Source organism: Triticum aestivum, chromosome 4D (assembly GCF_018294505.1).
Source record: "Triticum aestivum cultivar Chinese Spring chromosome 4D, IWGSC CS RefSeq v2.1, whole genome shotgun sequence".
NCBI lineage: Eukaryota > Viridiplantae > Streptophyta > Magnoliopsida > Poales > Poaceae > Triticum > Triticum aestivum.
Genome location: NC_057805.1, coordinates 38,198,188 through 38,212,021, shown reverse-complemented (window position 1 = coordinate 38,212,021; position 13,834 = coordinate 38,198,188). Strand labels below are relative to the sequence as shown.

The window sequence follows — 13,834 nt, the reverse complement described above, 5'->3', positions numbered from 1 at the left end:
TCCTAGGCTACATAGCAACAAGGAAGAGTGTTACATTAATGTTCTAATGATGTCTAGATATACGTAGAAGAGCAGCAGCAGCAACAACAACAACAACAACAACAACACAGCCCTGTTTGGATACTCAACTTGGCTAGAGGTTTGAGTTAGTTTCTAGCTCATTACTAAGCCTGAACTAACTCCATCCAAAGAGTTGTTTGGATGGCAGGGTTAGATTGACAATAAATGCACTAGGAGAACTAGCTCCAATTAGCACCTCTTGGGTTGGATAGTTTTTTTGGGTGGGTTATAGATGCAACTAGCTCAAACTAGCCCTCATGTTTAGATAAACTTTAGGGCTATTTGAGCCCGAACTAGCTTAAACTAACTGTAACCCATGGATACAGCAGCAGTTAATCAGCCGATAATTTGTAAGAATGCACTAAACTCCTTCCAGCCCATACTATAAGATGTTAACCTATACCTACTAATAAAGCAAGGTGCGTTTCTCCGATTTTTTCATCCGTTCACCGCTGAAAAGATATTTTCCCTATCCGAGGTGGTACTAAATTCTTGTGCGTTCGTCTGCAATTTTTTTCCAGGTTTTCGTATGTGGGCCACGCGCTGTGGACCAGCGAAGCCAGCCCACCTTTTTTTCAGCCCACGCAGCTGGGAAAATTCTATTTTCCGCAAGGGGCGAGAAATAGTCGGCATTTCGCATAGGACAACCGATAATGGGTTGGCCCAGTTTTCTTTGTTTCTGTGTTGTACTTCTATTTTTATTCTCCTTCCCTATCTGTTTTTTCCCTTCGAAGTTTATTTTTTTTATAGAATTTATTTCATAAATTAAAAATTCTCAAAAAACATTCAGAAATTTTTTACAAATCAAATTATAGAAAAGGTTCGGAATTCCAACATTTTGTTGCTATTTTGAAAAATATTCAGAATTTGAAAAAAATTCCCATTTTTTCAAAAACTTTTGTTGTTTTCCAAAATTGTTCGAGATTTCTAAAATGAAAATCAAATTTTAAAAAATGCTCCAAATTCAAAAAATATTCTTGTTATAGTGAAATTTCACAATTCAAAATAATGTTAAAAGGTACACATTTTCGTAAATCTTATGAATTTTGAACACATGTTCCCGTGCTAAAACAATGTTCACAAATTCAAATAATGGTCATGTTGTTATAAAAAAATTGGTGTTTAAAAAAATGTTTGTGAATATCAAAAGATTTTCATGTTCCAAATTTTGTTCGCGTTTTTCTACAATTCAAAATAATGTTAAAAGATACACCTTTTCGAAAAATATTATGAATTTTCAACACATGTTCCTGTGCTAAAAAAATGTTCACAAATTCAAATAATGTACATGTTTTTATAAAAAAGTTGGTGTTTTCAAAAAATATTTGTGAATTTTAAAAGATGTTCATGTTTCAAATTTTGTTCGTGTTTTTTTAAAGTGTATATAATTTTTAGAAAACTGTTCAGGATTTAGAAAAGGGTTCGTATTTCCTAATTCAGAAACTTCATACTTTAAAATCTCCTGGATTGAAAGGAAAAGTAGATTGAATAATTCATGGGCCTTCTCTGACGTACAACGACGTAATAAAACTCTTAAATGCCCTCGATCAATGAATGGAGAAAAGTAGCGGATTGATTACTTCACAACCGACGAAACTGAGAAGCTAAATATTCTTTTTTCACGTGTACACAGGGTTTTGCTTGCACATATAATTCTCACCAATTTTAAATGCATGCTATTTTTTTCTCCCGTTGCAACGCACGGGCATATGTGCTAGTTCATCTAATATGTGAGTATATTGGATGTTATAAGATACTCCCTCCGTTCCTAAATATTTGTCTTTTTAGAAATTTCAAATGGACTACCACATACGGATGTATATAAACATATTATAAAAGAGTGTTGTACTACATCATTGTGCAATTGCTGTTTAGCTTCTAATATTAACTTGGTGCTTTTAGGTACATATGTCATTGGTAAAGATCCGCGCTTCGACCCTTTCTGCGTATGTGGCAAAGAGATATCGATGAACCAGCATCAAGTGAGGAAGCTGATAAAGCTTGTTAGTAAAATGGGTCCAAAGATAGCAATTAAACTATTTGTTTACACTTTATCCAAGACAACAGCGAACTGCAGGATGGTAAGTAAGAACTCTGTAGCCTTCTTTTTACTGCCCATAATGAGTTGTGTTAGATGACAATGTCTGAATCTTTTTCCTTTGCAGTGGTTGCCAAAGCAGTTTACTCAAGATTACCTCTCAAACTACATGATTGGTGGGCATGCAAAGGTTAAAGTATTTCTACTAGAACACGATGATTATCTAGATATTTTCATGAAGACCGTGAAGGATGGACGGTCGGCCATCACAAGGGGTTGGACTAGAGTCGTGCGTGCCTTCTGCATGGAGGAGGGCACAATATGGGCATTCCGCTTCACCTTGTTCAGCAACCAGAATATATTTTGCCTCTTTCTTTACCGTCTTTAATAGTACAAGTATATAACTTTGGTTCATCATTCTTTATTTGGTTCTTATGTAATTCTTGAACATATGTACCTGTGAATCGAATAATGCATTGGTTGTTTGAACCTGATGGATATGAATAAAATTGTAGCATACATTCAAATTCAAATTCAAATACGGTACAATTTGAAATAGCAGCAATTAAATTACGATGAAATTACGCTCTCCAGGTTGTTACGGCACACACGGTTGGTAAAACGCAAACATTTGTGATATACACCGTAGTCTGAGAAGGTTCACAGAGAGGAAACGTGTGCAAGCATGCACACAGTTGCCATTTGCAAAGCGTGTGCGATGTCAGACAATATCACAAACGGTGCGGGCAAACTAAATGTTTGTGTTAATTTCCTTATCGTACACGATTCGCAACCATGAACTGTTTCTGATGAAGTATGCATCGTAAATGTTGCACCACAGAATAGCGTGTGCGATAGTTGTCGTGTACGACGATGTTACGATGGTCCGACGTTTCGTAATCCTGTCCGACACTCGTACGACGATTAGCTAATCTTCCTAACAGTGAACCGTTCGTGATGGGCCGCGCATCATACACGTTATATAATAGTGAACCGTTTGTGATGGGCCACGCATCGTAAACGTAGCACCACAGAATACCGACTGCGATGGCAATGCGAGCAGAAACGAGTAGGAGTACTGGAGGGGCCCTATCCCCGACTGTTTCTGGGTCGTGTGGGAAGGACCCCCCTATCGCCTACACTCACTTGGCGACGGTTCCAAATGCCATCGCGGAAAGGGGTTAAAAACCGTTTGTTTAGGACCGGCGCGCACCAGTGATATATTAAAACTAAAAATACCTTGCTGCAATTTTCTTTTATTTATTTTATTTTGTATTTTTGTCTGATCTATCTCTCAAAACTATACAATTTAATCTTGCTCGTAACCGTTGAGGGATTGACAACCCCTCTACGCGTTGGGTTTCAAGTATTTGTTGTTTATGTGCAGTTGTTGTTTACATAGTGTTGCTTGGTTCTCCTACTGGATTGATAACTTTGGTTTGATAACAAAGGGAAATACTTATCTCTACTGTACTGCATCATCTTCGAGGAAATCCCAACGCAGCTCACAAGTAGCACCCTCATACATGCAAACAAGCTCCTAGCAAAGCCTGTCTTCTTCTCTGATTTTCTTATAGCTGCCCAATTTTCTACTGATTTGTTTTGATTTTCTTCTAACTTCCTTTGCAAGGCCTATCTTGAGAAATCTAGGGTTTCTAACCCTTTATAAAGGTCGGCCACACCTTTGGCTCATTATCAATCTAATCCCTTCTCGCTGCTCTATGCCACCTCTCCACCAGACCCTAATCTATAGGATCAACAAGAGGTCACTCGCCATGTATTCCAACGGCGCGCTCATCGCCTCCATCAACGGAAAGGGGTCTACTTTGAGCCCTTCTTCGAGGAGGATCAGCCCCTCCTGGACTGGGAGGAGATTACTCCAAGGAGCTGTGAGGACCTCGGGAAGATGGCGTAAAAGGATAGATGCAAGAGGAGGTGGAGCCGGGGTCGAAGAAGAAGGATAACTACCCTCCAAGTCCTTATAGGTACAATATCCAAGGATTTCTTCCAAAATATCCTCTAGGGATAGCACCACGCGGTCCCGATTGGGAAGTGCCAACTCCTGGTGAGATTAAGGAATAGAGCAACGAGTTTCAGAAAGTCTCCAAGGCATGTGTAGATACAATTGGTCAAGGGATTGATTCTAATTGGATGATGAGAAAATATCTTGAAGCAAAGATCGATGGTCTTTATAATAAGATAGATACCCTCTTTTTTTACCACCAAGCTTTGCAGATACCAGCCTACCTGCGAAGTTGGCCACTTAGAAACAGAGATAAATCTCTGTGATGGTATCTTGTTTCAAGTACATCGGCTCTGCATGCACCCTGCAGAAGGAGGAGGAACCCAAGGAAGCTAAGGAGGAAGGGATGTCGACTAGGCTCAATTAGAACTAGGTATTAGGAACCTTGTCGGCTTAATTGTAAGCTTGGGGAAGATCCAACAATGCCTTGTATCTTAGTTTCGCATTTATTTTCAAGCAAGCCAAGATTATTTGCCTTTTGTTGAACAATAAAGTTGAACTATCCATTACTTTTTGAATGAGGAAAGTAAGATTCCAGGGGAGAAGAAGACATTTGGGACGAGCACACACACTTGTATCAGCTGCCGCCACCACCACCTGATCAACTATTTTAACCACGCGCCTTCGGATCAGAAAAAGGAGCTACAACGAAGCCAAACTCCATCAGATCGAAGAACCCTAGCCTCCAGAAGGGATCAAGAGGGGGATCAATAAGAAGTCTCTGTCATGCCATCACCTCATTCCAGGAGACTCCGGCATCAACCATTGCCATCACCATCCCCATCTCCATCTCTTTATGATACTGAACCCTAGTGGATCCTCGTGTGTATTACTATGATCTATCATTCATGCTGATGTCCGTCTTTGAGTGTGAGTAGTTCCCTAGTTCTCGGGGATATGGATGAACCCTAGTATGTTTATATGTTGAACACCAATAGGATATGAAATCCCCATTTGCATGTTGAGTTCATATAGACTTCAAGAATCTTGTGTAAGGGGCCCCACTCAGTATTTTCGCCTTATGGCCATGGAGTTTATTACTGTTATTGTAAAGTTAGGGATGTGGAGTTAAAGAGATGACAATAATATCGTGTCATCTTTCCCTTTGCAATTAGGTGAGTAATGGAGAACTGACCATTGGCTGCATCCACTTGGAGACTCTTAATTATCGTTGTCATAACCTCAATGTGATGAGAAACGGTAGTGGCGTATGTGATACGGAGACTACGCGTGTAGCTCGTATGTTGTACCAGGCTCCGCCCACTACAAACAACAAGGCTTGATTATCCGAACCTAAAACTATGCATACGTTATGTTAGATACATACAAGTGGGAAATCCAGACGCCCTCGGAATTCCTTAGCCCGGTTCTTGATTTCATCATTTCCTTACTCTATATTACTCATTTAATTTTCTTGCGTACTCTTATTTGTAGTCACCTTTTATCCTTAAAACTTCAAAACTTTTCGCATCCACTTTGCTTTAGACCAAAACTAACTTGCATGCACTCTTCATAAATTTCTACGAGAGACAAAGTCGATCTCCTGTGCTACCTGTGGGATCCATAGTATTACTTAAAAAAGCTACAACTAAACCTTGTACACTTGCAGGCTATTAGTAGCTCCTCGTATGAGGCCGACCCCGCTGATTGGGGCGCCCTAGCGGTGGAGTCAGACGAGAATCTCATCGTCCGTGTTGCCCTCTGCTGGTCGTGGATGGACATGGGCAGCAGCTCGAGCTCCTTGCCCTCCCAGGTGGCCCGATGGGGTGGCTCAAGCTAGGCATCCGATAGCGTTGGCGCATCACGGTTCACGCCCTCCTCGGTGAGGCGGTGGGGCAAGTAGTGGTGCTCATCACCTCCGTCCCCTACTCCTCTCGGACGACGTATACTCGTGTTGGCGGCACCGAGTTAACGGTGGTGACTCCCTGAGTTGGAGGTGAGGGCACCTTGTCATGCGAGGCAGGTGGTCCGGTTCAGATCTATTCGGTTTATTTGCGGGTCGTGCAGATCCACATGGGTTGCCCTCCCCTCAGACCCGAAGGAGGATCTCCTCCGCAACGTCATCTATTGGTCATCGACCATGGCCGAGACGGTCGCTCACCACTACCGCTCCAAAGTTGCCAAGGCATTGCGGCTTGGCCTCGAGGAGTCTGAGCGCCTTGGCAAGGAGAAGGTGTCCAACACACCAAAAGTAGAGCAGCTCGCTAAGGATCAGGCTCGCACGACCCAGCGTCTTGTTAGGCTCCCCTCCTCGTCCTCGCCCTCCAGTGATGACGATGCCCCTTCAGCTGCCAACACTTACAACATGGACTTCGTCACCTAATGCCGCCACACCGAAGATGCCAAGGGGAAGGGCTAATAGTGGAAGCGGTGAACTCCACGAACTATTGTGCGCTTTTAGTTTTATTTGTCGTAGTAGATCAATCGAACTATCTATCTTTTGTGTATGCCTGGTTGAAATGAACATACTACTATGCTATGCTATCTATCTACTCCCTCCTTTCCGGTTTAGGCTACTCATAGTGGGGAGTATCATATATTAGTATCATGCATATGATACTAGTGTATGATACACCTTCATAGTGCATAGTATTATAGAGTAGTATCATAGAAAACCTTATTTATGGCCATGCATGACACAAAGTAGTATATCATTTATTATGTTACGGTATCTACCTATGTTACTCCAACCCTCTCTCTCTTCTTTAATTCTCTGCCACATCATCATGTTTGCTATTCCCGAGTGCATGCTACCGGCTATGATACCCCCACTATAGCCAGCCTTATAGGGCTCAATTCAAAAATCTCACTAACCAAGGTAGATGGTGAGTGGTGGAATCATTTTTATAGTTTGCAAAAGTACTCAATTAGTGCACTCGTTTTGCACAAAAAAATATGTTTACCAATGCATTAATTGCAATGCATGCATGTTTGACCAATAAATGACAAAGAGGCTTTACATGCATTGGTGTGTTTTGTCATAATCCTTGCATGCAAAGAGTTAATGCACATTGAAATCCGAACATGTGATGTGAAGTAGTAGAAATGAGACTTATAAAACAGAAAAACTGAAATTTTGAGATGAGCTCTATAAACTGGAAGGGAAGTAGTATGTTGCATGGAATTGCAGGGATTTGGGGGTCTACGGACACGACAAATGAGGGGTGGGTGGCCGGCGCGCCCACGGACATATAGGGGGCAGATTTGACCATTCCGGTTGTTGATGCTCTAAAATATATTCTGTTGTTTTCCTTAGAAAATAGTTTTGTTATTTATCCAATAACACAAGAGAGTTAATCTATTCCATCCCAGGTGTTAGAGATACGATAAGGCAAATCAACACGATGAAGAACGAAAACAAGCAAGGGACACGAGATTTAACGTCGAAAACCCCTCCAACATGAAGGGGGGACCACGGGCATCAGTCAGCAAATCTCCATGGGAGGTTACAAACATCGGGGATTTACAACTGATCAACTCATCCCATGCGGCGGCTTACAAAGAATATATATATAACACATGTGACCTAGAACAATATTGATCGGCGATGGGCCTCACTCCGCTAGCTCGTCAGAAGTTAAACTTTCTCTTTATATTTGAATTTGAATCATAACACAACACCAGGATTAGAAGCCTTTTATTGATCGGCAATGTTAAAAATCTGACGTCAGATTTTTAATGCTCAAAATCTGACGATCAAATTTGTCATGCGAGAAGAGATTAATTGTCATGCTTGTGTATAAGGATTTGCCATGTTATACAGCGAAAATTGCCTTATACAGTATAGCATAAAATTTTCAAAGGAAAAACATCATGCTACAACGATTAATTGTCATACATTCGATCGGGATCCAACGTACCTGAGCACGTCAGACATTAGATGTACTATACTGAAATTCTTTATTGATTCCTATCGATGATGCAATCACAAAAGAGTTCACACTTTTTTTTCCCAAAGGTTTCTACCAGACGTGCCGCGGGCCGCAACAGCGTGCATTGAATTGTGGCCGAAAACCTATAGATGACACAATCACTTGGAAAAGAGCACGTCCATCTCCTCTAGGGTCCGGCCCTTCGTCTCTGGCAGCCGCAGGAACACGAACACGTACGCCGTGGCCGCCATAGCGGCGTACAGAAAGAAGCACCCGGGCATGGTGATCCAGCCCGCTAGCGATATGAACGACATGCTTACCACCCCGCAAGTCAGCCGGTTCACCGCCATGCCCAGGCTCGAGCCCTGCGCACGCAGCCGCAGCGGCGTGATCTCTGCCGTGTACGTGGACGGGAGCGACCCCCACCCGACCGAAAACGCCGCGACCGTGGCCAGCGTGAACGCCACGCAGGCAGCCGTGCTCGCTGGCGACGTCTCGCCGATGCAGAGTGTGAGGGCCAGGCCGGTCAGCGAGGCGGCCACGCCGCCGGCGCTGGCCAGCAGGAGCGGGCGCCGGCCGAAGCGGTCGGAGAAGAGCGAGACCACGAGTATGAAGCACGTCTTGACGACGCCGATGGCCACGGTGGCGCCCAAGATGGCGCTGTTCGACGACATGCCTGCCTTCTTGAACATGAGCGGGCTGTACAGCAAGATGGCGTCGACGCCGAACGCTTGCTGGAGGAAGTTGAGCCCGACCACGAAGACGAGGATCCGCCGGACCATCGCCGACGGCCGAAAGATCAGCTCCCGCCACACGCCACTATCGGCTTCTCGCGGCGCCTCGACGACCCGCTTGATCTCCTCGAAGCGGAGCTCGGCCTCGGCGGCGGTATCGGAGGTGCGCACGAGCACTGCGCGCGCGTCGGCCTCGCGCCCGCGCATGGCGAGCCACCGCGGGGACTCCGGCATGGCGAGCACCCCGGCGGCGAGGAGCACCGGTGGGAGCACTCCGATGGCGTACATGACGCGCCAGCTGAGGTGCACCGGCAGGCCAGCCAAGGCGTAGTTCGACACGTAGCTGAGCAGGATGCCGACGTTGACAAATATCTGTGCAAGCACGGCAACGAAAGATTAATCCATGAGACGCCAAGCGCGCTCAAGCACAGCGGCGGCAGCGTGCGCCGGCACTAACATCGAGTAAGGAGGAAAGCACGCCACGCGCGGAGGCCGGCGAGATCTCGGCGTTGTAGACCGGCGCGACGACGAGGGAGAAGCCAACGCCGATGCTGGTGATGAAGCGCGCGGCCATGAGCGCCGCGTAGCTGCCGCCGAGCGACATGGCGAGCGCGCCGGCCATGAGGAAGCCGTTGGCGAGCACGAGGGTGCCGCGGCGGCCCAGGAGGTCGGCCGCCCAGCCGGCGGCGAGGATGGACACGAGCATGTACACGTTCATGGACCCAGCCAGTACCTCCACCTGCTCGTCGGTGAGCCCCAGGTCCTCCCGGATGAAGAGCTGCGCGCCGCTCATCAGCGCGAGATCTGCAGCAAATTAACAGGTCAGCGAGAGCACGATCGGCGCTGTAGTGTGGTACTGTACGTACCAGGAAGCAGAGTTTGGGCGCGTACTGTAACCCATGAGGATCGTGGTCATGGAGGCCAACGTGGCGCAGCCGAAGGCGTACATGTTCCGCGGTGGCTTCTCCGTCGACGCGAGCAGCGGGGCGGTGGTCGCTCCATGGGAAGCTCCATCGTGCGCCATGGCGCTCGCGTCGTCTTGGACTCTTGGTGTCCTCGCAGGCGCCGGTGAAGTATAGTGTAGAGGTTTAGCCTGTCGACTTCAACTTGTCCACTTAAGGTCTTCAGAGAGTAATTATTACTGTACAAATTTTCCACTTTAATTCGCGTTGTGGAAATGCACAATCCTACTGTCATGTCATTTTGATTCGCACAGGATTGAACATAGCTTTCCACCAAAAATATTGTCTGATTGGTTGTAGACTATTGGAAGAACTTTTAAAAGACCCCACATTTAAACCAACAAATAATTACTACGCCCTCTATCCCATAATATAAGAGTGTTTTTACATTAGTGTAGTGTCAAAAACGTTTTTATATTATGGGACAGAGGAAGTACCACACAATGTAGTGCATTTTTAATTTGGGAAAGTTTTTATGGATAGTCCGCACAGAGAAAATCATAAATACGAAAATCCTCCAAAGTTGTTTGAAAACCCTTTGATAAGAAAAGACGCTTCGTTGTTCCGCACAAAACTATCCATGTGGTCCAGCTAGACCCAGGGGTTTCATTATGTTCTTTTTCCGGCTACTAAATAATTGTCCGTGTGTTACAACATAGATATAAATATTGTAATATGTTAGGTCGCGAATTGCATATCTATAGTGTGTTCAAATTGTGATGACTTTGTCTACACAATCACTACAATTTACCTGTCATTTTATTGTTAGTGTGTTTGCGTATCAAAAGATTTTAGTTGTAAGTCAATAAAATGTGAGGCTGTTGAGATGGTCTCATGATAAACCAGTGGAAAAAGCATAGAGAGGGGTTGGAATGGAGGGTCAAAATGGAGAGAAGGGAGGGGATAACATACCTAGGGTAGGAAAAAAGGGGAAAAACCTTATATTTTTAAGTAGTGTATATAGAAATAAAATTCATGTGGCAAAAAAGAATTTATTCCAAAATTCGAAGAATGATGAGGACTTCTCATGTGTAAAAGTCTTGCATTCGAAACAGACCGGATTAGATCTGCATGATTGATGTCGAAAGCGAGATCTGAATGCGTAGGTTTTTATTGCCAAAAATTGTGTGGTTGGCTTTGCGGTGTTGATTGACTCATGTGTGGGCGGCTAGTGTTAGCTTGTCTAGTAGCTGATGAAACACGACAGGAGATTATCACCTAACACGAACGACGTGCTGGCAAATTAAGATGCTTTGCTAGATACTCGATGCTTGTCTAGTAGCTAGCATCCGAGGGACTGGAGGCTGATTTCTTTGTCGCCATATTGATTCATCAAATGTAAATTTTCTTTTTATGATAAATACACTGGTGATATATGAGGTTGCACGGCATGTGCAATTTGGTGCCACAAGTTTAAAAATATGGAAAGCTGGTGGAGGAACTTGTCTCGGCGTTCATGCACGGTCCAATTCTCGCTTGTAGCCGTATCTGCAGCTCATGTGACGCGACAGGGTGGTCCCGGGCCCACTGTCAGTGACTAGGCTGAGCTATGTTCAAACCAGCGACTTCCTCCTACCAATCCGGACCCACAGTCAGTTTGAGTTTTTTTTTAGACAAACTTCGAAGCTTTTATTACGCCGTCACAATGTTTACACGGACGAAAGAGAGTCCACCCGGCTGATCTAGCCAAACATGTCGGCCAGCTGGTAGGGATAAAGCGTGCTTCGCAAGCTTGTGAGCCTCGACATTCGAGCTCCTAAACTCATGACCAATATTACAAATATGGAAATTTGACCTATGTTCTGCTATTTCATGTATAATCGCTCCATAGACTGTTGGGTTATTGTCTCGAATATCCTCGATCACCACCTCCGAGTCCGACGCCACTTGGATGTTCGCCACATATAGATCATCCACTAGTGACAATGCTTCACTGATCGCCATGCATTCAAGGGTAGCCGGGTCTGATATGCCTTTAAAGACAACAGCTGAAGCTCCCAAAAAGTTACCCGATGAATCTCTGGAGATTGCAGCAACAGATCCGTGTCTTCTTCCTCTCCCGACTGCCGCGTCCACATTGATCTTAGTCAAGCCTGCCGATGGGGCGATCCATCCTGTAGGGCGTGGCACAACAGCACTAGTCTTCCTTGAGCTCGTTGATGGCAAGGCTTTTAGTTCGCTGATATAGGACTGAGCTAGTTTGAGTTTGTTGTCCATATATGATAACTAGGCCTAATGGTCTATGGACCAACACACAGGTGCTTACACGGGTTGCAGTCACCGCGGCCCATTTTTCACATGTTAGTTTATTTTTACTGTTTAGAATTTTCTAAAAATAAGTAACTCAAAATCACAATAGAAGATAGAATTAAAATATTCATGTTCATATATTTTGGACAGTCTCATATTAACATAAGGTTATTCAATAAAAAATATACACCTATCATTTTAAAAGTAGCCATATAATAAAAATGTATTTAATAATTATAAAAAGTTCATATGTTTAAAAATAATATTTAATAGTTTTCATTTGAGGATCTGCAGTCTAGGATTTACTAGGCTAGTATATACGTTTAAAAAATATATTTATTATTTTCAATGAATATATAAATAGTTTCTCAAACACGCAAACATTAACAAAACATGTGAACACTTTTTTATTTTTTTAATATTTTCTTATATCCCACATGAACACTTTCCAAAATTCTATGAACATTTATTCAACTATATCATTTAAAAATTACTGATATTTTATTAAATATATGTTCAATGTTTTCATTTACACAAACAATGCGTATTATAATTCATAAATATTGTTTTAATTTTAATTTTCTTTTCAACTAATATGTGAATTTTTAGAGTTACATAAAATTCTTTAAGTAAGTTATTTTATTTTATTTTATTTTTATTCCAATATTCTATCTTTATTTTTACCATGATTATAATTTACATATTTTCAAAAAAACTAACATATGAACAATGGGCCACAGTGACTACAGCCCATTTAACCTCCCTGTGCGTGTTAGTCTATAGGCCATTAGGCTAGTTATCGACTTATCGTATATATATTCCAGTAGCTTTGGGGATGATGGAAGATTTTGTGTCATGGCATCTTAAGAGGAGCGGGGTTTTCTCGGTAAGATCGACATCTCATGAAGAATGGGATACCAACACGGACGGAAGTTGAGGATGACAAATTCAATTCAAGCCTCAAGTACTAGTCCAGTTTGGCGTGCCATTTGGAAGTTGGGTGTGCCATCAAAAATTAAACTTCATTATTGGAGAAATTTGCTTGGAGCAATCCCCTGCAAGGGTGTCTTAGCTAACCGGCATATGATAACCAGCTCACAGTTTCCGCTGTGTAGTTCGGATTGTGAAAGTATTCAGCATGCTATGTTTCTAAGCCCGAGAGTGAGGGAGATTTGGTAGATCCCGGGAATGCACGAGTTAATGTTTGAAGTGTGCTCCATTGAACGTGAGGGGGGGGGGGGGGGGGGGGGTCAGTGCTCGTGGACCTGCTACTATCCAAAAGCTCAGTTGTAAATGATGTGCATCGGAATGATCTAGTGGCAACTACAATCTGGTATTTATGGTGGGAGCGCTGCAAATACAAACATGGAGAACATATGTATGAACCAGCCATGTCGGCTCAAGCAATCTCAACACTTGTGCAAAAATTCTCATGGGCAAAGTTGAAGAGCACAAAGATTAAGAGGCACGGATGGAGTAAACTAGCAGAGGGGATCATCAAACTAAATGTTGGCGCCACCTTCGGTTATGATAATGGCACAGGAAGTACCGGTGCAGTGCTTCGCGACGATCATGGCTTTTTCATTGCAGCTGCATGCAAACATACCCTTCGTGGAAGATGCGACGGCGGAAGCAAGAGGATTACAAAATGGACTCATACTCACGAATGAGGTGGGGTGTAACAAGATACATGTGGAGGCGGACTGCATGGAGGTCACTGAGATCATGTAGAATGGCGGGAATTCGCTTGGGCCAGCATAGGCGATTTATGAAGAATGTTCTTTTCTAGCTAGTAATTTTATTTTCATAGTCTTTCCTCATTGTCCTAGGAAGGTCAATATAGCGACACATGTAGCGGCTAGGAACTCAGAGGTGGCGCGAACCATTGTTTGGAA

The 13,834-nt window shown here is 43.7% G+C and overlaps 1 protein-coding gene across 1 annotated transcript; it reads right to left on the bottom strand.

Moving 5' to 3' along the window:
- Window positions 1-8,004: 8,004 nt before the first annotated feature.
- Window positions 8,005-9,855, bottom strand: LOC123096009 (polyol transporter 5). The gene is made up of 3 exons (XM_044517588.1): window positions 9,619-9,855; window positions 9,185-9,531; window positions 8,005-9,099 (listed from the first exon to the last, which is right to left on the bottom strand). The coding sequence occupies exons 1-3, from the start codon at window positions 9,749-9,751 to the stop codon at window positions 8,152-8,154; spliced, it is 1,428 nt and encodes a 475-aa protein (XP_044373523.1). The 5' UTR covers window positions 9,752-9,855; the 3' UTR covers window positions 8,005-8,151.
- Between the last annotated feature and the right edge of the window lie 3,979 nt (window positions 9,856-13,834).